Source organism: Mustela putorius, unplaced genomic scaffold, assembly GCF_011764305.1.
Source record: "Mustela putorius furo isolate JIRA1106 unplaced genomic scaffold, ASM1176430v1.1 tig00000561_pilon_pilon_pilon, whole genome shotgun sequence".
Classification (NCBI taxonomy): domain Eukaryota; kingdom Metazoa; phylum Chordata; class Mammalia; order Carnivora; family Mustelidae; genus Mustela; species Mustela putorius.
The window spans coordinates 1,386,352-1,410,905 of record NW_025421415.1 but is presented as its reverse complement, the minus strand read 5'-3'; the positions used below and the strand labels follow the sequence as shown (position 1 = coordinate 1,410,905).

The following is a 24,554-nucleotide window of genomic DNA, read 5'->3' as shown; positions in this document are numbered from 1 at the left end:
TAGCGAGGTAACCTGCATGAGAAAAATCCTGCAGGCCCCTTTCTCCCCCAAAAGATGATGTCTTGGGGCACCTGGGTGGCTCAGCGGGTTAAGCCTCTGCCTTTGGCTCAGGTCATGATCCCAGGGTCCTGGGATTGAGCCCCACATCGGGCTCTCTGCTCAGCAGGGAACCTGCTTCCTCCTCTCTGTCTGCCTGCCTCTCTGCCTACTTGTGATCTCTGTCTGTCAAATAAATAAATAAAATCTTTAAAAAAAAAAAAAAAGATGATGTCCTGGCCTGAAAGAATCCTTCCTTTTCTTTTGCTGGTACCTTTCTTGCCCAACCCTCCCTCCTATAAAAACCTCCTACTCAGTTACTCCCAACTCCTGGGAACTGGCAAGCTAGGACATGGCCCAATTCAGGAATCCTTTAATAAAGTCAATCAGATCTTCAAATTGCCTCGATTCGGTTTTGTTTTTTGACAACATATATATAAATAAGTTACAAATGTAATTGACGAGGCCCTGTGTTCCTCCACTTTCAATGGGACACTTGGGTGCTAAGGGATGGAGAAGCAAACTTAGAAGGGAAGGAAGATGTTCTGAGAGCCAAATCCATGAAGACCAAGTAGAGTGAACCACAAAGTACCCTTGCCTTCCAGGAGCGAGTTCTGGGTCTCATGTATTTGTTACGGGAAGACCCTGGGAGGTCTAAAAGATAAGGGAGTTTCTTAAAAGACTGTGTCCCGCTGTCGGGTGATCAGGGCATCTACAAGGTGCATGCTGTCCCTGCTGTGATGCTGGCAGGAGTGGCCGGTTCTTCTCAGGTAATAGATCATTCTGTGGGATGTGCCCTGGAGGGACTGGGCACGACCGTCAGGCTGCCCAAAGACCAGCTGAAGTTCACTCGCTTTCCTTGCACTCAACCAAACAGTGAAATTATGGACACCATCCCTCCTCTTTCAACAGATTAATGATGAAGGAAGAGCCTTGTCAGGGGCCAGAGGAGAGGACAAGGTAATTCCAATGGATAAAAGGAGCAGTTCCCACGCGGTCTGTTCTCATCCCAACCCTCTGGGATGGCTCCTCTCACTGTTTCCTGGACTGGGCTCCTGTCCCTTATTTTTGCAGGAACATTCCCCTGACACTGCAGAGGGAGGAAAGGGGTCTCCCAGGCTTCACCTACGGGAGGAAGGAAGAGGAAAGGGCCTCCACAGGGCGCTGGCAATGGGGCTGGGCACCCGTCCTGCTCACACATTCAACACCTTCATAGACACAACAAAAAAATTCCTTGAAGCCTCATACCTTCTATTTCAGCTTCAGACCGAAGAACTTTATTTTTTGTGTTTTGTTTTTTTAAGCTAAAACGGTACTGAAAACAAACTCTTCTCGACTAGCTGCTTCGGAACAATATACTGTATTATGAAGCTCTGTACATTTTCAATGTTTTTGAGATCCTGACAGGCCAAAGGCAGGTCCCCACTTCTCCTTGAATTCTGAAACCGAACCATCTTCTGCCTCTTCCAGGCTCATCTGCATCAAGACCAGGCCGGCGGAGGGAAGGAGTGGCATAAAAAGTGCGTAGGAAAACACAGAAACGCACCAGCCTCGGGGCCCACGGTGGCATTGACCTAGTGGAGGCTCTGGCGTCTGGTTCCACGGTCCGGCGGGGAAGCCGCATCGGCCCCCTCCCCACCTTGAACCCAAGAGGCAGGAAGGGGGGGTTGGGGGGAGCTGCCCTACAATGGGTCCCCTTGAATCATGCTACTAAAAAAAGGTGCAATGAGAAAGAAGTCCCTGTGCATTCCCAGTCACAAGCGTGGGCAGAAGAACCCACAGGATTCCTCCCTTTGGTATTAAATAACAGTTTAAAAAAGCTTTTTAGAAACAAAGCAAATACACGGTGGGACCGGACACGGGAGTGGTCCCAGGTCAGTCATCCACTGAAACGAGTCTCATCCCTAGTCATAAATAAATAATCTCTGTCCTGGTCGGACTTCCACGCCAGGATCAATATCTCTTAACATCTTACTTATTTTATTACTGCTTTTGGTTTTCTGGGACTGATTGAAAGTTGCTCAGAGGAAATCTTTGGTTTTGCTTAAGTGTCCATGACATTTAATCATGACTTCCCTTGCAGTTTAATTCCAACCAGTCAATCAGTTAATCCACTTCAATTGATTCTGGGCTCTCGGTTATTGGCTTGCACTCATTGGGCATCCGCTGGTGCCGGCTCAGCTGCGTGGCCTGCGTGAAGCTCCTTTCACACCTCTCGCACCTAGTGGAGGCAAGAGAGAAAATTGAGACCGGGGAGTGGGGCCTGCAGGGTGATGGGCTTCCTCTCATCCTGCCTAATGAGAACCGACACTCCAAAGTGGCTTCCGATTTTACCGGCTCGAGAGGTTTAATTGGTGGCTCCTTCCCAGGCCCGGAGGGCCAGGACGGGACAAAGCCCGTCTGGTGCGGAACAGAGGGATCTGTCAATAGGCAGGGGGAAGGTGATTTCTCCAGAGAGCCCTGTCCTGCTGCAGCTCTGATCACTGTCAGTTCAAATAGATAAAGAACAAAAAGAGATTTTTAGGAGTGAGCCATCAAAGCCGCAGCTTGTCTGCAGTTTTCTGCTCCGTAACCCCAAAGAGAAATGGACGACAAATAGAATTTCACCTGCTGCTAATTTAAAATCGGGGAATTGTCCTCCGAGCAGGCACAGCGGCTCAAGGGCCATCCCCTCCGAATGTGGACGGCGGAGGGAGCGCGAAGTCAGTCTGCGTGACTATGGGCAGTGGGGGTGGGTGGCTGCTTTGGTGTACAAGTATCACCAAGCAGCCACAATTGGGGGGGGGGAGGCTAAAAGAGTTGTCTATAGCGTGGGGTTGGAGAGAGACGAATTCACCATCAGCCAGAAGAAATCCACCTCCCGAAAAGGTACAGGCAAGAATGACCCTGGAAGCCATAATTAGGGAGTCAGTGTGTCTGATGAGGAGAAAACTGGCATCCTCCTTCTGGAAAAGCTCCTGTCTTCAACTTACACAACAACAAAAAAATTGTAACCTAGCGATGCTGAGTTCGACCCATCTCCCACGCAACCTACTCACTAGTTCAATGGCTGCTCAAGCCACAAAGAAACTAACACGTGTGCATGTGCACACACGTCCAGTGGTGGCTTCCAGCTTTCCCGCGGTGGCTATGACTCCTGGCTGGTTGTCTCTGGTTATGCACACACGCAAACTAGTGCAGCAAGCTGGCACAAACTGTGCCTTCTTGTCACTGCCCTCCACATCTGGGCTGCCTGGAGCACTGGCCGAGACCTGCGGCAGTTGGGGGGGTGAGGTACTGTGGCCACCACATCATCCCCTTAATGTCTTCTCCTCAATCCTTTGAAGAAAAGGATATTCAGGAGCCCTGCAGATACTTGTCCCTCTTGAAAATAACACAACCTTCGGTCTCAGGTCCCTGAGGGTTGGGGCAGAGCTATGGGGTTGGGGCAGAGCTCTCGAGACCTCTAAAGCCTTCACCACTCCATTGTGTGCCACATGCCCTGTTATCTGGGGAATAGTCCTCTCTTCCCTCCCCGACTTTTTTTAGTCCACCCTACAAAGTGCCTTTACCTAAAAGGAAAAAAAAAAAAAAAAAACATGTCCCTCCACTTTGGGGTGTTCTTGTCTATTTTTTAATGTTGGGAGGCTGGGGGCTTGACCGTCACACCGGGATTTTCCAGGGCTCCCGTGCCAGCTGCATGTGTCAGGGTGAAGAAGTTGTGTTTCTTTGATTGTCTTCCCAGGAATATTTTTAGCAGCCTGTTCCACTGTTAAAAACTGCACTGTGATCTTGACAAATGTATAATGTCAGCTTTAATGTATCAGACCTATCAGCTCAATGAAAATAACTCAGAAGTATTGATCAGCTAATGATTTTTGGTGTATTCATTAACGTCCATGGGCAGCTCATCCTCTCTCCAGAGCCTCCCGAGGTGCTGATGACATGTTAGCGAATTGCTGATTGTTTATTAGAAAACTGATTAGTTACTGGATCAGTGTGTCCAAATATACTACCTTTCACGGCTGAGAAACTTTCACATTATTATATTACTTTGTAAAAAAAAAAAAAATTCTGAAGCTTTAGAATCCACTTCAAAGAGAATTGTTGGAACACTTACAAGGAAAGACCATTGACCTGGGGTTGTGTTTCTGCACTTCTCATCCTGGGTATTTGAAAAAAAGAATCAGACATAGGAAGTTCTGTGCTTCATATAAGGCCAAGTGTACGTCTCTATGTGATAATTAAATACCTAGATTAGACAGAGACTTTCCGAGGCGAGTTAGGCTTTTCTCTAGCTGTTTGCCTAAGTGGCCACACAGATAGTTACACCCCCGGAATCGGAAATCTACAAAGTCCACGCTTTCGGGCTCCCGAGATGCTCACTGAAAAATCACCTCCAGGGTCACCTCCTCCAAGTGCGAATGAAAACACATGCAGATGTGTGTACCTGTGTGGGCTGGTTTCTTATCAACCCACTATGAAAGTGGAGAGAAATAGATAGAAAAAAATATTCTTTTTCTTTTTTTAAAGATTTTATTTATTCATTTGACAGACAGAGAGAAACCACAACCAGGCAGAGAGGCAGGCAGAGAGAGAGAGGAGGAAGCAGGCTCCCCACCGAGCAGAGAGCCCGATGCGGGACCTAATCCCAGGACCCTGAGATCATGACCTGAGCAGAAGGCAGAGGCCTAACCCACTGAGCCACCCAGGGGCCCTGAAAAAAATATTATTTTAAAATAAAGGAAGAGCCTCCATTTTACATTCATTACTTTTCATTTTAGAAAAGTTCTCTTCCTGAGGTCTTTTTATAGTTGAATAAAACTCCTCAGAAAGTCATACTTCATGCAAAAGCCTGGGGCGGCAAGTCAGAGCTAGACTTTGTCTGAGTTGGCATCTAATGAACCCTGAGGTCCAACCCAGATGGGGGCCTGGGGGCCTCTGATCCTGAACTTCATGCGGCATAGCAGAATAAGAAGGAAGGAGAGATGGGGGTAATGAGCCAAGAGCAAAGGAAGGCTCCTGCGCAGGGGTCTTCCTCTCTGCGCTGATGTCACAGGCTTCCAGGGGCTATCGCAGGGACACTGAAGTGGAAAGAGATCTGAATACTTCAGGACATAGAAAGCCTCCAACTCGCTACCAGTTTGGGTATCTTAGTTAGATTTGATTTCCTTTTAGATTTGAAGTCATTCTTTGCTTTATGTGATGGTTGGCTGGATTATCGGTCTGGGAGCCTAACAATTACCAGCGGAAATTGACAGATGCCGAAATGACACCAAGTTCCATTACAAAGAAAACCTTCAAGAAGCTTTCCTCTGTGCCTCTGCGGCCTGTCACCAAATATGTCTTGGACTGAACCAGCCTGTGCAGGGCTTGGGGATACAAAGTGCTCAATGCCGATTTACTGATGTGCTCTTTTCATATGCTCTGTTGCCTAAGTCTTCTTAAAAATATCAGATGCTCTTTGGAATATCCTTGGATTTTTTTTTTTTTAATTTTATAATGAGCCACTCTTTACTTTAGGCAAAGATGTACTGATGAGTATTTTCCCCTGCTTTTTACAAACATGCAGAGAAGAGCCTTTCATATGGAAAGTCCTGGTCTTCCCATGCTCCAAAGCTGAGCACAGAGGAATTTACAAGGATCTAGACAGAGCAGAGCAGAGAGCAGTGCCTGTCTGAAATCTTCAGAGGTTATGTTTAGGAACAGGGAAGGAGAAAGGAGTCCTCACTAGAAAGAGTAAGTTGGAGATGCCAATTAATATTCTTCCTTTTTCCTTGCTTTTGTTCCTTTGCTGTCAATGACTTCCAGTCCCACCAAGAAATTCAAGTCACCTGCCAACAGGCCAGTGACCAACCTGCTGCTTTGGGGGTGGAGTGGATTCCGGTGGGATCTCAGCCAACCAGATCACGAGGCAAAGCCTGGACCGAGACTCTGATCTCTTAATGCCAGATCTTCTCCAGCTTTCTTTGGATGGCAATAATCTTGATCTGCTGACACCCACATCCCAGCAGAAGATTTCAGATGTTGGAAAGGGCCCTCCCTTGTTGTGGCAGGCTCCTGCGAATTCTGTGAAAGCCTCTGGGGCCATGGTGGGTGGGACAATCTGGGGGCTGAGCCATTTGGGGCATCTCCGTGGAAGCTGCCCGAGGCATACACTTTAGGGGTCTACCTCTTTATGAGGTCCTTCCCCTCCTTTGTAACATTGTTTAAGCCAATACCCATTAGTTGAAATAGTAAAATTAACTGTTGTGGCAAAATCCGTTTTATTGACTAATCGGCAACAAAAGTTTTTTTGAATGTTTCTTTTATGAGCTTGTAAAAAGGGTATATTCATAATATTTACAAATGTCCGTGGGATGGATATCCATGAGCTATGGTGAGAAGCTTCCCAAAACTCCCTTGGGATAGTTCAATCCTGGATGGTCTGATTGTATATACTGAAAGGCTGAGCTTTCCATTTCCTAGAAGATGTTTAAAACTTGCACTATTTACATGACCATACACTTGGGTCTCCCCTGGGAATATATATTTGATGAATCAAAAGAAATAAAACCCACCCCACCCTACATACAGCATGTAGCCACCTGAATATGAGTAGAAGCAGAAGGAACTAGAGCGTGTAGCTAGAATCTAATTCAACCAAACCATATGATTTTCTTAATTTGTTCTCTCAGTGAAATTAGGTGATGGTCACAAAAAACATACTTTAAGAAAGGAAAAAGATGCAATTATTAAAGCCCCTCAAATATTAATCTGATGAATTAAAGTTAAAATGGCAACTCTATTGGAAACATGACAAAAACAGGATGTTAGAGGAAAAAAATTGAGTGGCGTCAACGAGGTTACACATAAGTAACACCTTAACATTAATAGAAATCTATTTCCCATTTTGACCCTGAAACCTCTTCAATTAATTACTAAAATCTATTTACAGAGCAACAAGATCAAAATCAATCTGATTCCTGGCACTCTCTCCGTCGGGTTGCCCTCTCCAACGTAAGGGGCCAGAAGGATCGTCAATCCTCCAGCACCTTTGCTTTTGAGAAGCTTTCCTGCTCCAAGGCTTGGCACTTGGGTGACTGCCCTTTTCCCCATCCAGAGCAGTCATGAAGCCAGAATCTGTGGGTCAGGCCTGAGGGCAATGACAAAGTCCACAGTGCAGGATGAAAACACCTGTGACAGGAACTCTAGCATCTGCGCTAACCACTGGCCCCTAGGGTAGATTGCAAAAAAGCAGTCCCTTTGGGCTCTCAGAACCCCCAGAAGGTCCAACCTGGCTGGTACAGTGCAGGTTTGATTTTCGACCTCTTCCTGTCCCCTTAGTCAAAAGTTTTTGTGCAGTGTACAACCTGCACCCATGTACACAGACAAAAATTAAAACTCATTTGATTATCAATATCATAAATTAAACCATGATGAAACTAGTTAAGGATGATGAATAAAGGTAACTAAATTGTGGGGAGGTAAGTGAAGATGACAGCTTTTATGAGTTCTTCCCTCTGGTGGCAGACACCGAGGCAGGCAAGACCCAGGCCAGCAGACTCTGCTACCCTGAGACAAGCTGAGCCTCAGGCCGAACACCGGGACAACAACAGACCACACCAACAAGTCGAAAAGGGAGATCATGGGCTATTAGACTCTACAAAGACTCGTTGGCTGAGACGGAGCAAGTGGATTTGTCTCCCACTGCCTGAATTATTTCTCTTCTTGCTTGATCTTGTCTTATAGAAAGTAAATAGTCTACATCTCTGTTCTTCAAATTTTCCTTCCCAGCCAGGAAAAACCAAGATGGCAAATGAATAGAGATATGTGGAGGGGTGAAGAGAAAAGAGTTGATCACAGAGACACCGGAAGATCCTCTGACACAACCCACCAAGTCAAAAGTATTGGTTCTCACTCCCAAGCCTTTCCACATGTTGTGTGGGCTGCCAGAAATGCCTCTCTCCTTTGTATGCCTGGAAAACTCCTACTCATCCTTCAAAACCCATCTTAAACATCATGTCCACCAGACAGCACAGAGAACTCCCATTTCTGGGCTACCCTGCAGCACCGTATGAATATAGCTTACTGTTCTTCACTTTCATACTTTTCATCCTATGTTGTAATATTTGCTTATTAATTGGGCTCCCCCATAAATGATGTGGAAGACTGGGGGAGTGAATCTCATTCACCTTTATATCTTTTACACCTAGCTGGGTACCCAGCACCAAAGCAGACACTCAATAAATATTTGCTGAATGAACAGCACATACAAAAACAGATGAGTGAGTGAAGGAACAGACCATCTTGCACGATTCAAATGTCTGCTGTTTTTATGATTGAGCTGTATCTAGAACAATCTCTCTCTGGGGAGCTCTTACCTTGCAAAGTCCTTGGAGTTTAGTCCTACCTTTTTCCACATTCTCTGAATCCTCAAGAATTCAGATGTACCCCCTGTGTGGTTGTGTTTCATTCGGTTTTGTGTCACCAACACAGTAATTCTGAGATCTGAAGAGCAAACTCGGAAACCTACAAGTTGGCTGCTATCACAGATTTAAGCCACTTGAACAGATAGGAAAAGAGGAGGACAGAATCCACCAGAATCCTGAAACATTCAGGTTTCCCAAGGGATGACTCTTTAGATGTCCTAAACCGGGGTCACCTCACTTGATGGTCATGGGCTTGCTGGTGGTCCAAAGGTGGCACACCTTGTGGGGGCTCCTGGCTTAAACTCTAGAAACATAGATCCTTGGGCACTAGCAAGAATCTTAAAATGACTTATTCCTACTTTCTTATTTTTCTGAGGAGAAAACAGACCCAGAAAGATCGTCCTGTGTCCCTGGTTGCACAGCTTGAGAGAAAAGGAGGTTCTGCGGGTAGGCTCTACTTACTTGAAGGGCTTTTCTCCAGTGTGAGTTCGGATGTGGTTGTTGAGGGTGGTCGCCCCGGCGAAGGCACGACCACAGTAGCCACACTTGAAAGGCCGGTCACTGGAGTGGGTGACCACGTGGTTCCTCAGCTCGGACGGTTGTGAAAAGGACTGGGAGCAGTGACCGCACTGATAAGGTCTGAAATAAATAAAGAGACTGCCTGGTCATTACCGTCTGTGTCATTCAGGGCAAATCAGCATCGTGAGTGAAGGGCCAGAGCTTTCTGGTGACATTTTCTCAGTTTTCCAAACAGCACCCTTGGGCTCTGGCTGCAGGGTCCCCTGAGACCCGCACATGGGGCCATGGGAACAAAATTCACAGAGCTTCTGAAGCACTTTAATTCCCAAACAAGTATTCCTTTCCGGGATTAACCATATCATTTCAAGAACCCATACTTTCTTGTTTTTATCCCCACCCGAGGCAAGTATTAGCGCACTTTTGGGAGCATTGGGGCTCCATTAAGCAGAACATTAGAAGAGAAGCTATGTAATTGTTGCTCCTAATTCTGTGGCACTTGAAACTCTTCAAAGTGCTACATCAATTACCTACTTTCATCTTCACACTAATCCTCTGTGGCAGGGAGAGCATCTGTTACTATCTCTGTCAGTTCAGAAAACACGGGATACACTGTCCTCTCAGGAATTAAGTTCTCGAGGCCAAGGTTACTGTACGGTGTGGGGATTTGATCCTGGCATAAACATGCAGAGAAGGCAGCAAGCTGCCTGCATGTTTTAATAAATACACAACTGCCTTGGGGTCTGCAAATACAACCTCAACTCGGGGTCCCTGGAGAGTTCATGGACGAACCCAGGTGTGTAACCAGATCTGTCTCTTTATAAAAGCAATCCTGACTTGTGCTTAATCTTCACACAAATGCGCACACACTAATATTTATACCCCGGGTCTTCTCTTTAAACTTCAACTCCCCAGTTTAATTCGGTGGCAAGCAATGACTTAGAGCGGCACAGAAATGACGGGGTGTCACTGTGTTTACAGGAGGGAGGACGGTGATGTGAGGGCAGTGGAAGGAAGTTGTGACGAGGACCTGATAATTAGCAAGATTATCAGAGAGCATTCTTTCCAGCTCAGGAGAAGCACATCAATTTGGGGTTTTCATAAAATAGATTAAAATTCTGTCTTCTCTGCGTAAGTTCTGCTGCTGACTGAAGCAGAATCTGGGGAGGGATGGGAAAGCCTGGGGCAGTTTGCCCCTTTAGCAGCTACCGCACATCATTCTTGGACAGTGCTCTCATTTGTTTATTAAAATTCTGGTGAGGAAAATTAAGAATTGGTCACGAGAGATGGCAAAGGCGCTGGCAAAGTCCTGGTTGGTGGCCCAGATATTTCCTGGCTGAGTTTGAGAAAGCCAGTGGCAGATGCTGACTTAATTGCTCTACCTTCCGCAAATGCGCAAGCTCCAAAGACCAGGAACCAAAACGAAGGGCCAGGAGACAATGGTGAGCGAGCCTGGACAATGATTCAATTAAGTGCAAAATAAAGTGGACCCGCTCATTTGTCAAGTGAAGTGCTTAATTGTGGCTACTTGCCTCACTGAACACCAACACTATTATTTTACCAGGCTTCAGCGCGCTGAGCACTGATTGTAGAATTTTTTAGCTTGATTAATAGTCCAGGATTGGTCAATAACTCAATACTATACAATTTTAATTACTTACATTTAGAAATCTATTTAACTGCTCTCAAACAAGTTTCAAAAAATATATAGAAGCGTCCTTGGTAAGGAGTTTATCAATCTTGATAATTGCACGTGCGTGTTATTAAATAATGCTTTGAACGCCATTAAAATTTCATATACACAGAAAGGTCCCCCTGCCAGATCTGGCCTTTGTAGTAACCACTGACCTTAGAATGTGCCTCAAGAAAAGAATTCTCTCAGGAGTCCACTTTTTAAAATGTTATGGAAGATTAGAAACAAAATAATTTATTAATATATGCTATATCCCGTGACAATTGATTTTTCTAATAGTGAAGGGACCATTAACAGTGATTAGCCTCTGGTTACCTATTTTTAATAGCTATCACAATAAACAATAAGCCACTAAATAAAACCAATTAATCTCTTCTTTTTTTCTAAGTCCGCTGTCAGAAGTTGGAGAGATTTATTTCCTATAGTCAGCAGTCAATCCATTCGTTTTACGTTAATAGTCGCCAAGGCAAAGATTTGCCCATGGAAGAGCAGAAATGACCCCAAGGAGGCTTATCTCGGATTCTCCTATCAAGGGGATCCCAAGGGAAGGCATAGAGGACTCTAACCCATCCCCCTTGGCCAGTCCTGGCCCAAGAGGCACTTGCTAGGTATCCAATAACCTAAGGCACGGCTTTATAAAAACCTTGTAGCATTAAGCGGGGCTGAATGGAAAGGTCTAGAGAAAAGGGGGAGACAGCAAAGTGGAGCCCTGCTTCAGCCGCTAGCATCAGGCAGCTGTGGGACTTGGACGAGTCAACTCAACTTCCGGATGACTGTCTCCTCTTGCTGCTAAGAGCGATACGCTGAGCTAGCTGTTCTCCTGCATCTCATCGTGTTCTGCTCCTCCTTCCAGATCATCAACAACCACGTGCTGCCTGGGGATCTTTCCAAGACACGGCCCCACGAGACGCGGCACCAATATTATGACCTCCATCTTCTACTGTGTCTACAAGATAGCTCCGTGGACATGGAGCCTTCTAAGGTTGTGTGTGTGTGTGTGTGTGTGTGTGTGTGTGTGTTCATGCTCATTAGAATACAAACCATTTAAACTTACTTAGTAAACATCCAAGAATTCAAGGCAACAAGAAAATCTAATACCAAAATGTAGAACTAAACCTTACTTTAACTGATCTCAAGAAACAAAGTGATATACTTTCATCCTTCGGCACCTTGAAGAATAAGATTTTATACCAAATGGTTACATTTGCCTTAGCAGAAGCTGACTTTAGACACCATTCAGAACTAAAACGTATACTCTAGCTGGCACTGTAATAACAGCTTGTCTCTCTCTCAGCCTAGAAATCTACAGAAACCCGGCCTTCAGAAACTACAGAAGCCATATCCAGCAACTAGACAAGATTCCTTCTTTCCCTGGATTTTTGCTATTTCCTAAAAAATGAATAAAAGGAAACAATCTAAAAGTAATTTTGACACGGAACTGCATTGTTGGGCTTCACGTAAAGACAAAGGCCTAATTTCAAGACAAAGTGAATTCTCAAAAACTGAGGGCAGGGCTCAGAAAAAACTATCACCACTATGGAATCTTCTTTGGAAAAAATGGCCACAGGGGTTAAGACTCACAATTTACACCTGAAGGGCATGGAATTCATTGCCATTACTCAGCTTTTTATTCTGATGACTAACATTCTCGTTAATTTGTCAAGGTCTGGCCAAACGGCAATCCAGCAATTGTTGCTAAAACAGTAGATACAATCCATTTCAACTCCAAAGGCCAAACGGCAATCCAGCAATTGTTGCTAAAACGGTAGATACAATCCATTTCAACTCCAAAGTTCTTCCTCCCTACCATCAGGAGCTCAGGACGATGAACATCATGGAGGGCTGTGTTTGGCTTTTCTCCTTCCAGGTTCACAGCTCAATGGGATTCTCCTTCCTTCAGCACTCGGATTCTCCCCAAGTCTTCATCCACAGACATTTCATTATTCTCAAAAGAAAGGCAACCAGCATTCCTCACACAGGGATGACATCTTAAAGCCAGAAGAAGCTCATGGCTTTTTTATGACTTGAGACATCTAGCACTGTTGTCCGATGCTGGAAATGTTCTGTGCCTACGCTATCCAATATGGAAGCCAAGAGCTCCATGGTTTAGGGCCACAGTTCATGGCATGAGAAATTAATTACTTAATTGTGATGATTTTCAATTTACCTAGCCTTGTGTGTGACTAGTGTCAACACAGAAATATCAAGGCTTCATGGAAAACGAGAAGGTGTCCCATACTCAATAATAAAAAAAGAATAATAATAACTACAAAACCGACAAAGCCTGGGTTGACCTAGTGAACATTTATCACTGTGGGTCCATTTTTAAGCAGACAGAAAGTGGCGAGACAATTTTGTACATCCCCGGGCACTCTCTGTGACTGGCACTAACCCTCCCCAAGATTCCCCTCCAGGACAATGTGCAATTCATTTGCTTTGAGTCTGTAATTGGTTTGGTGTACACAGAGCAGAAAGGATGAAACATTTAACAAAATTAAGTGTGGTTTGGTTTAAAATATTAATCTTTGGATTTTTCATTCACGGCAACAGAAGCCTCCAGGACAAATGTTGTTCGGCTGGGCCCACCTTCTGTCTCTGCCCCAAGTCAAGTCCGCCCTCATGCAAATCTCACAGGACTTCAAAGGGAGCACTTCTTAGGTCCCTGCTGGCTGTGAGGAGGGAGAAAAGAATGCAACTCGACCGAAGGAGGAAAGATTTCCGGGAAGTGACAAAAGTACGGAGCCAAAGGACCTGGAGAACATGGAACCCTAGAAAGAAGAGAAGCTTCCCAGTTGGGATTGGGGAGCAGGGGTGTGGAAGGATGGAGGAGGACAGCGGAACACAGGAACACGGACGCCTTGCTAAGAAACGATTATGGGGATGGGGATGGATTCTCTCCAGGCTCCTCCTACCAAACAGCACCTTGGAGGGTCGTCTTGCCCTCTGGTACCACCAAACCAATCACAGATGATGATACTGAACACAGCACAAATGTGAGGAGCTGATGGGGTACCCAGAAGGCTAAAAGGCAAACAGAGGCCACACGAAAATCAAAAAGGGGACAAGAAAAGGATGCAACATAAAGATAAGCATTATAACGACACTTTCTGCTGAAAATAAAAAGAAGACATGGTCATCCGAAAATAATCCACCGAGATTGAAGGCGTTGCTTACCCCTTTCTGGAGCCCCCCCAGTGGGACTGTTGAAAGTTTCTGCAGCAGAAAAACAGAAGAGAAAAGGGATTTCTAACCTCCTGGTTCAAGCAAAAGGGATTTAAGCCATCCTAGGCGAGGTCATAAGCTAATGCAAAAACCCCAAGTGTTTATGAAGTTCCTATGTAAAATTTTGGTGGATCTACAACCTAACAGCTTCTTTCCTTTGAATTCACTCAGGAAAAGACAAAGTCAGTAACTTGGGAAAAAGGAAGAAGAAAATTGGAGGTCTGTTTAATACTAACAGACAAAAATCAAGAAATAACATCTCTGTGGTCCCCGGACCCTCCTGGACATGTTTTTAATCTTTAATGCTAATTCCTATCTGGCCAGGTCAACTGAAATTTCTTTCTGCATTTAGTGTAAATAATGTAGTAATGAAAAATGGTAATGCTGGCAACCCTAGGTGTCCCCAGATCTTTTTCTTTTATATCAAGGCAGAGACTTTTTGATGGTCTCTCACATGGAAAAACTCACAAATACAGTCTCTTTGATGAAGGTTCAAATGTCTTGGATTTCATGGCCAAATATTCTGTCCGTTGAGTGAAAAATCTTTTGGACCTCAGATTCAGGGGCCTGTTTCAAATTTGGACCTGTTTGAAACTCTAACCTGTTTACCCTCTGACTTTGTCTTCGATGTCTCTCTTTTTCGCCTCTGGTGCTAGCAAAATTTTCTTATCAAAATAAAAGCGTTTGAGTTTTTCAAACAGAGGGGAAACGGTCTCTGACTGGCACGTCCTAAGCTTTGTCACTGCTGAATGGGCACAAACTGCCAAAGATGAAAAGCCAGCTCGTTTAGGAAGTCAATACCTAAAGAAAATACGTACATTCAGCAGTTGTAATTCTCCCCATGGATAATAAGAGAAAAGGCTCCAAATTTCAGGACCATCGTATAGAAATCTATCTGATGCCTCAATTTAGTTCTGGATATTTCTCCTATTTAGCAATTCACTCATGTGGTTAAGTATTATGGAGAATGTCTTTTGCTTCCAGACTTGGTAGTTCCGAGACAGCATTCTAGGGTCTAGAACAGAAAAGAGCTCTTCCAGTCCTACACGCTAAAAACAAATTGGATACCTAGAGAGAAACAAGTGCATCCAAGGGAGTGGGTATCTCCCACTCTTTGCCCCTTACCTCCAATAATCAATTTGAATACAATGGGAGTAATTCAAGCATCTCCCTGACAAGAAGCAATGTACCTTACTACTTTGCCTATAAAGGGCCCAATTTTCTTGAAGTCATAAATCTTGAATTCAACTGATCCATGAATGACGGCGACCACCTTTCAAGTGTTGAGCAACAAAGCTCAGGGAAGGGAGAAGTACAAACCCACCTCTTGAGTAATTAGATCCCACTCTGCCCTTCTACCTGGGCACCAAGTGCCCACCACTGTACCTTATCTGGGAAGGCTGGCCACACCACACTTGGGGATCTGAGTCAAATAAGCCCACGAGGATCTCGCACAGGATGGAAATCTCACGCTGTTCAGACTTTTGCCAATAATTCTAAATTAGCTTAGAATCTACACTGACCAGTGTATTGAGATACAAAATGCATTTTGTATAGGTAAGTTTTCTCCATCTGTCAGGTATTTTTCTGGCAGTTTATACAGATGCTTTGCAAATGATGATACTATTATTTGATGGGACAGACTTCCTAGGGACTTGAACCATAATACACATATGGTTTTCTAATGTAATTGGGGTTGGATAAAATAGTCTGTTTCAGTAACTATTTACTGCGACCTATTCTCATTGTCTTATGTGATATTCAGCATGAAATCATACTCAAAGCTAAGCTTTGAGTTCCAATATCCAGAAACTTCCAACCATCATTTCATTTCACTTTGCATGTTCAGTTTTTATGACATCAGTGCACCTGTGCATACAGCAGATACAAACACATCTGAATGCACTCGATTAAAATGTTGACGATCACACAAATTAATGCATCTTTTAATATTTAAAAAACTATGAAAATGCAGGGCGAACTTTAGATAGATAGATCTTAAAGCTCTATGTACACCTGCAAGAGAGAGGAACTTTCAAAGAAAACACTTTCTGAGTGAGGAAAACGTTTTCAAAACTTTCCTAACTCCTGTAAAGCCAAAAAGTACTAAGATGTTCAGATCTGGTGATATTTTTACTAGGGCCTCTCCTGTCAGAAGTAAAAGATTATAAAGACCCAGCTGCTTGGGGCACCTGGATGGCTCAGTCGATTAAGCGTCTGCCCTCAGCTCAGGTCACAATCTCAGGGTCCGGGGATTGAGTCCCAGATCTGGCTCTCTGCTCAGTGGGGAGCTGGGGAGACTGCTTCTCCCTCTCCCTCTGCCTGCCGCTCCCCCTGCTTGTGAATTCTCTCTCAGTCAAATAAATAAAAATCCTAGAAAAAAAAAAAACAAACAAAAAAAACGACCCAGCTGCCTTAACACCCATCATGCAACCATTTCAACATTAATTACAGCAATGCTCTGATGCTTAAGCAAGTGGTTTCTAGAATGGCACAAATTAAAACATACACACGTATAAATGTATGTGCTTATGTACACTAAAAGGGACTCTATTATTTTAGAAGAGATCCATCCCCTCTCTGCAACCCCTCCACTCTCTGTGTCCCTGATGAGTTTTCTGCATGGCTGGGAGGGGACAGCCTGGTGTAGGAAACAAAGCAGAGAGTATGAGTGGCTTCAGTGAATCAGTGGCCAAATTAAGAAAATAATTCAGAAGACCTGCCTCCGAGTCTCCCATCCTCCTTCCAAAAAATTCTATCCGGCGTTTCCATGCAAAGTGCGTTTTCAAGGCTATTCTTGGATATTTGGGGTTTAATCAAATTTTTCACAGGACATGAAGGAGAGAGAAAGAAAACACACTCCTTTCTTATGGAATTATTTTGATTTTTGTCTTTTGCGCTCCTAGCTATCCAGACTGTCGGATAAACCAGTTCTGATTCATAAATAATAGTTCCATTATATCTACTGTGCCACTCGTCAGAGCACCTGAAATTTTAATTCACTTGTTCAGCTAAATTTCATCCTCAGTTCATGGCCATAAAATTCTTTATTGACAAACTTTCAAACCAACTTTGACTCTGAGGTATCTAGTCAACATTTTTCTTCTGTGTGGATATTAGTTTATTGAATAAGTGGCATCTGTTTTCCTCCACATCACTGGCCGAGTAGGTATTTCCTTTTGACAGCTTTGCAGGATTTATGGCTTTGCATGCTCTGAAGAAAAATAGTACTAAGCAAAAAATTCCAATTCATTACCTCTTAGTACTTAATTAAGTTCATACCCACGGCACACTGGAGGTGAACCCTGAAATGCCTGTGACAGCAAGCAGAGCAGCCAGCTATATTATCTTAGGAAGACAGAGAGGATTCTGATGAGCTTGACCTCATTTTTCCAGCTATGATATTCAGGCGGGCGCCGTCTACTTTGCTCCCTGTTGGACGTGGGCAGAACAGCGTGGACACCAAGAGCAGAGTCCTCCCCATAACCCACAGCCCATCTCGACCATAAAGTCCAGCAGGGGCCCCACCGTTTATCTGTGCCCTTCCAGAACGCACACAGCTCCCATCACAGGGTTCTCCCCCACCCCGCCCCTCCATAGCCCCCACGCAGGCACAGTGCGGCCAGAGGAGGCGCCTGGATGCCCGGCGGGCAGAAGACAAGCCATGCGGTCGCCCTGCGTGGGGAGCAGCGAGACTCGGGGTTACCTGTCGGGGTTCTGTGTGCACACGTGCATCTGTAGGAGGATCCGTTGCGTGAAAGTCTTAAAGCACTGGCCGCATTTCCAGAGATGCCAGTCGCTGAACTCCGAGTGGAGCTGGCTGGTGGAAGTTGGGCTCGCAAGCACTCGCTGGTTTTTCACGTTGATCTGGTTAAATCCCGATTCCATGGGCCCGGACTTGTCCAGGAGAGAGAAGTTCCTGGTGCAGGGAGTCTGCGGGAAGACCACAGAGCGCGGCTGGGTGGCGGGGGGCAGCTTGCCGCTCTTGCTGAACGGCTGCAGGACGTCCTGTCTGCACATGGCCTCCATGACCGTCGAGGGCACGTTTACTGGGAGAACAGCAAGAGGGTGACAAGATCAGTTTTGCCGGCCTTGAAAATAAACACAGTAACACACACTTTAAAAAAAAAAAAAAAATCCTACAGATCAAGATTTTAAAATTTTTTCTGAACTCCAAAGTAATACAGTTAGACTCTTTGCCTCGGGGGGTGGGGGAAGCAGGCTTTTTGCAAATTCCTAGCTCCCTCAATGCCTACTTATTTAGCAAATACTATACGTTCAGGATTGTTGGCACGCTGTCTTTGCCTCACAGAGTTCACTTATGGGTTGAGGCATAAAGTCTTCAGAATGAGAGACTCCACACTGACTCTGAGGTTTAGAGGGTGTTCAGAAGGAAAAAACAGCAAAGGAGGGGGAGAGAAAGGGTGGCTGCCCACAGAGGGCAAACGTGAGCAATGCTGAGAAGGTAGAGATCCAGGCCCTCGGGATTTCAGGCCTTCCACTGGACCTTGCCAGCACAGAACATTCCAGAAGCACAGGCTGAAAGATGAAGGGAGCAATGTGAAAGACACCTGGAGACAGAAGTCTGGCACCTTGGTGGGGTGGTGATGGAGACGGGCTGACCAAGCAGGAATGGGTTCTCAACACCGTGGGAATAAGGGATATAAGAGGAGGTAAATCTCAGAGGCTCCTTAAAGTCCAAATAAATAAAAGACATCAGACCTAGGAAACAGACACAGAGTGTGTCTGTACAGAGAGTGCAAGAAAAGTGTTCAGGGTGGGTTTGAGTCAGGTGTGATTTAAGCAACTAAGGTAAGAGTAGGGGTGGGGCAACAGAGTAGGGTGCCGGCAACTCGGGTTTTGGAATCAGAAAGACCAGGGGTCAAATCTTGACTCTGCCCTCTGTTAGCTTGGTGTTCTTAGGTAAGTTATTTTAAAAAACCCACAAAACTCCCTGTGCTTCAGTTTCCCCATCTGTAAAAAGAGGCCAGTGGGAGTAAGAATCCTAGAAGTAACAGGAGCATGGCGAAATGGTTGAGATGTCCTCTATCTTAACTCCACTACCTATATCAGTCTTGGGATGGCTGGCAAGTCTGAAAGTCGAAATCCCCAATTTTGTCCTGGGTGAAACGTAAAATGGGTCACCCTGAGGATTAAGTCAATGCATAGACAGTATTTAGAAAATGCCACGGTTGCCACTCCACAGATGTGGCGCCCTAAGGAGCACGGGGTTCATCCTGAAACCTCCTGTTAGGACATGTAAATGAGACAATGAAAGCGTCCCTCATGAGGCCTCCCATCGACGGTAGCCACCATTCCCACCACTGTAGAGAAGAGACTGGAAGGAGGGAAGATGGGTGTGGACTGCAATGATGGGGAAAGAACTAGAAGAAACACTTCTGAGGAAGGGAAACTAAGAGAGGTGAAATCGGTTTCTTTTTTTAAGTTGTTATGATGCTAATAATCTGGCTCATGCACTTGCTGGTCAACTCACATGGGCAGAAGGGATCAGAACCTAACACACTTTGAAACTACCGTTCTTGTTTTAAGTAACTGCATCGATAACATGCATTTATTGGTTATTTCAGGGGTCAAAGAGATGAAAGGTTACAGGGTGGGCAAGAGAAGAAAATCAGAGACCAAAAAAACTGGAAGAAGTTGAAGGGCAAAAAGACAGGGGGTGGGAAGGAAACCATGGCTCTGGACCACTGGTTCAAGGCCACATGGAAGAACAGAGATGACCTGGGGGCTTCTGTCCTTCCCTGCCATAGACCATCACGAAGATGCCTATGTAGCACGCAAACTCAAGCAGTTCAACAGCAAAGAGCGAATGGTGGTGGGCAGTGACCATCAGGAGGCTCCATGTTTGGGTGGACAGGGAGGTGCCATTCTCAGTGGAGTGCGAGTAGATACTTTGTTGCCATTAAGGACTCTCCAACCCAGAGAATGTTCTGTAGAATTTTGATACTGCTATGAAGCTCTATCAGCTATGATACAATGATACAATGATACAGCTATGATTCAAATACACCAAAAGGAACAGCTCTGTTTATGGGGCCCTGGCAGCATGGCCCATCCTGCCTTGGGAAGGGAAAAGAAAGCAAGAGACTGACAGACCTGGGGAGACCCTAGGGTCTGTGCAGCAGAATGCACATTTATACTCATAGGAGAGGCTCTTAAAAAATTAAATCAGGAATGCCTGGGTGTCTCAGTTGTTAGACGTCTGCCTTTGGCTCAGGTCATGATCCCAGAGTGCTGGGATGGAGCCCTGCATCAGGCTCCCTGCTCAGCAAGGAGTCTGCTTCTCCCTCTCCCACTACCCCTTCTTGTATTCCTTCTCTTGCTGTCTCTCTCCCTCTGTAAAAATAAATAAACAAACAAACAAATAAATAAATAAATTGGGCTCTTTTGATAGGACCTGGACATCTGAACTTTTAGAAACTCCCCCAAGTGCTTCTCATGGACCATCAGGTTTGAGAATCACGGATCTAAACCAACCCTCTCTTCTTATGAATCAAAAAAGCTGAAGCCCCAGAAGGTCCAATACTGGCACCTGCCCAGGGTCACACAGGCAGTTAAAGACAGCTGAGCTGGAAGCTTTAGCCTTCTAACTTACAAGGCATTTTTTTTTTCTGGCCACACTTGTATTTTGTCACTGCTCACCAGCTGTTTTTCAAAAATAAAAGGAACATTTTATGGCCAGTACAGTGTTTTCTGTTTGTGTGTGTGTGTGTGTGTGTGTAACTATATCCTATAAACATGTATGTCATATACATACATGCTATATATACACCTTTACACACCCATGTACACATTCATGTGTGTCCATCTTTATCTTATAGGTAAATATTTACATGTAATTTTGACCTCTGAGGCAAAAGTGTATAATCAATATGAAATCTGTCCACACATTTCAGGCTTCCAAAAATAAAAAATCACTGCACACAGACTACTACTCTAAAAATCGGCACTGAAAGGTAAAGAGAGATATTTGACACAGGGGCTAGTCGTTTTCTAGCAAAAAGTAACAGCAGCATTGTCAGATCAGGGCAGAACCCGTTTTGTGTCGCCTGTTTATAACTAATCCAGAAGCGACAAATTACCGGGGAACCCACACATTTTCAGGCAACTCGAAGCTCTTGCAGGGTGGTAAGCGCCAGACCAACAGGAAGGCACGGTGGAAAGATCGTCGAATAAGGATACCACTAGCACGCATGAGAGCAGGGTCACCAGCCTGAAGCTTCGCCGTGGGAAGAGGAATATAATGCCTTTGGGGGAAATTAAAGCAAAGGCGACTTTACGTACAGATTGTAAATTCTGACTTCTCACCTCTCCTGAAAAATAACCTAATAAATTAATTTTCCCAAAAATGGTTAAGGTCACATCTCCTTTATATGAAGCATGAGAATTGGTGGGCAAATGAATTTAACTTTAATGACCAATGTCAACATGGTAATAAAGAAGAATTTACACCAGTTTGTATAATAATCTGGGATATATGGGATCCGAGGTAGTAGTAGTATCAGGCAATAACGGTGCAGATGGCTGGAATTAAATTATGCTCTGTCTCCTTATTGCCTTCTCTATGATGCCTGAGAGCAGAGGTCATACACTTTTAAACTGTAAGCAGCAACAATGAGACACTATTTCCCTTTTGGTATACACTCCTCTACTCTAAGTATGACTCAATCCAATCCTGCTGAATGAAATGAGCATGTAATGCAGAGAGAAGAAAAAGTAAGGACGGGAACAAAAGCAATGCATCTGAGCTCTAAACTGTCCTGCAGAGCTTCTACACATTTCCATAAGACCCTAGAAATCGAGGGAGGATAACTTTTCATTTTTTATTTATTTTTAAAAAGATTTTATTTATGTATTTGACAGAGAGGGAGAGAGAACACAAGCAGAGGAAGCAGCAGGCAGAGAGGGAGAAGCAGGGTCCCCACTGAGCAGTGAGCCCAATTTGGGACTCGATCCTAGGACCCTGGCATCATGATCTGAGCCGAAGGCAGATGCTTAACTGACTGATCCATCCAGGTGCCCCAGCTGTCCCGAAGTATAGCTTTTTTAAAGCAGGACTTAAAGGACACTGAAAGCTGTTCTTCCTGAAAGGCAGCCTCGCCGCTGCCTACAATTCAAAGACACAGGACCTTATCAGAGAGGGGACAGCCCATTGAGACAAAAGCAAGATGCCCAGAGATGACTAACCAAAGTGACCTGACAATGAAGTACTTTCTACACAGACACACCCGGCTCGTACAGTCTCTTCCGCCTACCAGACAAAGATGAAAAAGTAGAGAGCAAACTCTCCAAGTCTGAAAGGATCTAGTGTCAAGGAACCACATGAACTCCTCCAACCCAGGCTAATGAAAAGACTGGGAATGGCATATGCAGAATCCCTAAAACAAACCTTCGTCAACATTCATTCAGCCCACAAATACCTAGTGAGCGTCCGCTCGGTGCCTGACACCCCTGGTGCTGCGGGGTTCCAGCAATAAGGAAGCCCCAGCCCCTGGCCTCAGGCCACTTCACTCCAGTGAGAGAGACAGATACCAAACAAAGTCTTTACAAATAAGTACTTACTCTGTTTCATCAAATCTAAAATGCCATCAATTGCACGTTGCTCTGTGAACAATTACCACTCATTGCAAGGCATCTCCCAGGTTCAGAAAGAACAAAATGGGAACAATGCAGTGTGTTGCTACAAGCGTGATGCATGTTACGAGAGATACGAAGAGGTTCCTAGAAAGCGTTATCACTTCTGTGGCTACAGCTGGGGTGTGAGGGGCAGCTTCCGTAAGGCAGTGATCTTGAATGTGAGTCCTATAGGGTGTGCAGGTATCAGGTGGGAAGGAGGAAAAAAGACAATGCAAGAAGATGAAATGTGGGCAGCTCGGCCATAGTGTCTGTGTGGCTGCTGAGCAGGGAAGGAGCTCAAGAGAGGATGTAGGATCTGTAACAAACTGAATGGGGCATGGCCAGTCCAACAACACTCAAATTCTCATTCTGTCAAGCACGATGGGAGCCACACAAAATACTTTCTGGAGACTCTATATGGCCCATGGGCTACTGTACTGAAGAACTGGGGATTCATTGTAAGAGTAATGGCAAGCCAAGAAAGGGTTTTAAATTAGGGTATGAGATGATGAGATTTATATTCTAAATGTATCACCATTCTACACCGTTACATGAAAAAGTGAGGTACAGAACAATGTATATAGTACGTTACTATCTGCATAAAAGGGCAAGGAGAAGAGTGAGAGCCAGAGAAAGTGAGGAAGAATATGATCTAATAGAGTAGACACACACACACACACAAATGTCTGGAAGAAGATCTGGTGATCTATCAACTGACTTCTAAGGGGATTTATATGTCCATAGCACCTCCTGGATTTTTATCTATGGAACCAAGTGCCCTAGCAACAAAACACACAAATGAACTGAAACAATAAAATAAGAAAACCAATGAGACTTCACTTGAGCCGTTGTGATGCCGCCGAGGAAAATGTGACGTGCTGGAGACTACTGCACTGGTCCGTGCCAAAGCTGATGCTCTCATTGACCGAGGGGTAGCAGAAGAGATGAAAAGAAGCGCACGTATGAATACCTAATCAACAGGGTTTTGTAGCTGATTGGAGAGAAAGGTGAGTGAGAGTGAGGTGTTGGGGTTTCTGGAAAGAACTGGATGAATGGGGGTGAGCTACTGAACTGGGGGAGAAGCAGAATGGTTTTGGCTGTACATGCTGAGTTGGACACTCTGGTGAGATACCAAAGGCAGAGGTGGAGTAGATAAGTGGACAGGAATATGGGGCTCAGTAGAGAGATCTGGATTGGAAATGCAAATCTGGGAATACCTAAGTCAGGTCCCTGGGGAAAAGACTCTGAAATGGAGATTTGCGGTTCTGAGGGCAGGAGGACCATGTCCATGGAGGAGATGGACAGCTCCGGAACTAGGGAGGTACTTCACAGTTCTCCTGCTCTGGGACAGATGAAGCAGTCCTTAGTAGCCCCAAATCAACCGGCCACTGACATGGACCACATGGAAGGGGAGCACAGCTGAGGGCAGAGATGCTCTCTTAGGCAGAAGGTAATTCCTGGAGACAAACTCATCTGCAAGCTGACAGCGCCTTATTCTCCCACAAACTGGGGGAATGAGTGCCTCGAGCTAATAACAAGGTTGCAATCTAGGTAGCACACCTCAGCATTCCCAAACACCCAGAGAGATCACATCCTTAAGGACAGTGGATTTGCTTGCGTTTTTTTGGTCATTTCTTGCTGTGGGTGCTTTTCCAGGGGTGCGTCTTCTGCTGGGAGTCCCTGCAGATACAGAGGCATCCCTACGGGGTGGCTTCTCTCTGCTTCTTCTAGCACCCTACAGGTTTCTGCGGCTCTGGACCGATCTTTGTTTGTTTGTTGGCCCAAGGTTTCTATAGCCGGCAGGTAGTACAAAGTCCAGCCCCATAACACCCCAAGGGCCAGGGCTGGTTTTTAGAGAGCAGCACTCGGTTTTTCCCAGCGGCCTGAGATGACAGCTCCTTGGCTTCCTAGATGGTGGGAAGTCTTCTTCGGGTCCTCAGTCAGAGATGGAACAGTAACTTCCAGTCCTTGGACTTATAGAAGAAGGGTAAACCCAACTTCGCATGGTACACAAGGGGCCTAGAACCTAGATGCCTCCCAGCTAGACTAGCGCTCGGCTC

General features: G+C 45.2%; 1 protein-coding gene across 2 annotated transcripts in view; it reads right to left on the bottom strand.

The window, feature by feature from the left end:
- Positions 1-449: 449 nt before the first annotated feature.
- The window catches only part of PRDM6 (PR/SET domain 6), a 102,243-nt gene continuing 78,138 nt past the window's right edge, over positions 450-24,554 (bottom strand). For both annotated transcript variants that reach the window (XM_045081417.1, XM_045081418.1), the window contains 3 exons: positions 17,564-17,906; positions 8,889-9,065; positions 450-2,257 (listed from right to left, as the gene is read on the bottom strand). In XM_045081417.1, coding sequence (XP_044937352.1) covers positions 2,143-2,257; positions 8,889-9,065; positions 17,564-17,906 — 635 coding nt within the window. In that variant the 3' untranslated portion in view covers positions 450-2,142. The remainder of the gene's footprint in view (positions 2,258-8,888; positions 9,066-17,563; positions 17,907-24,554) is intronic.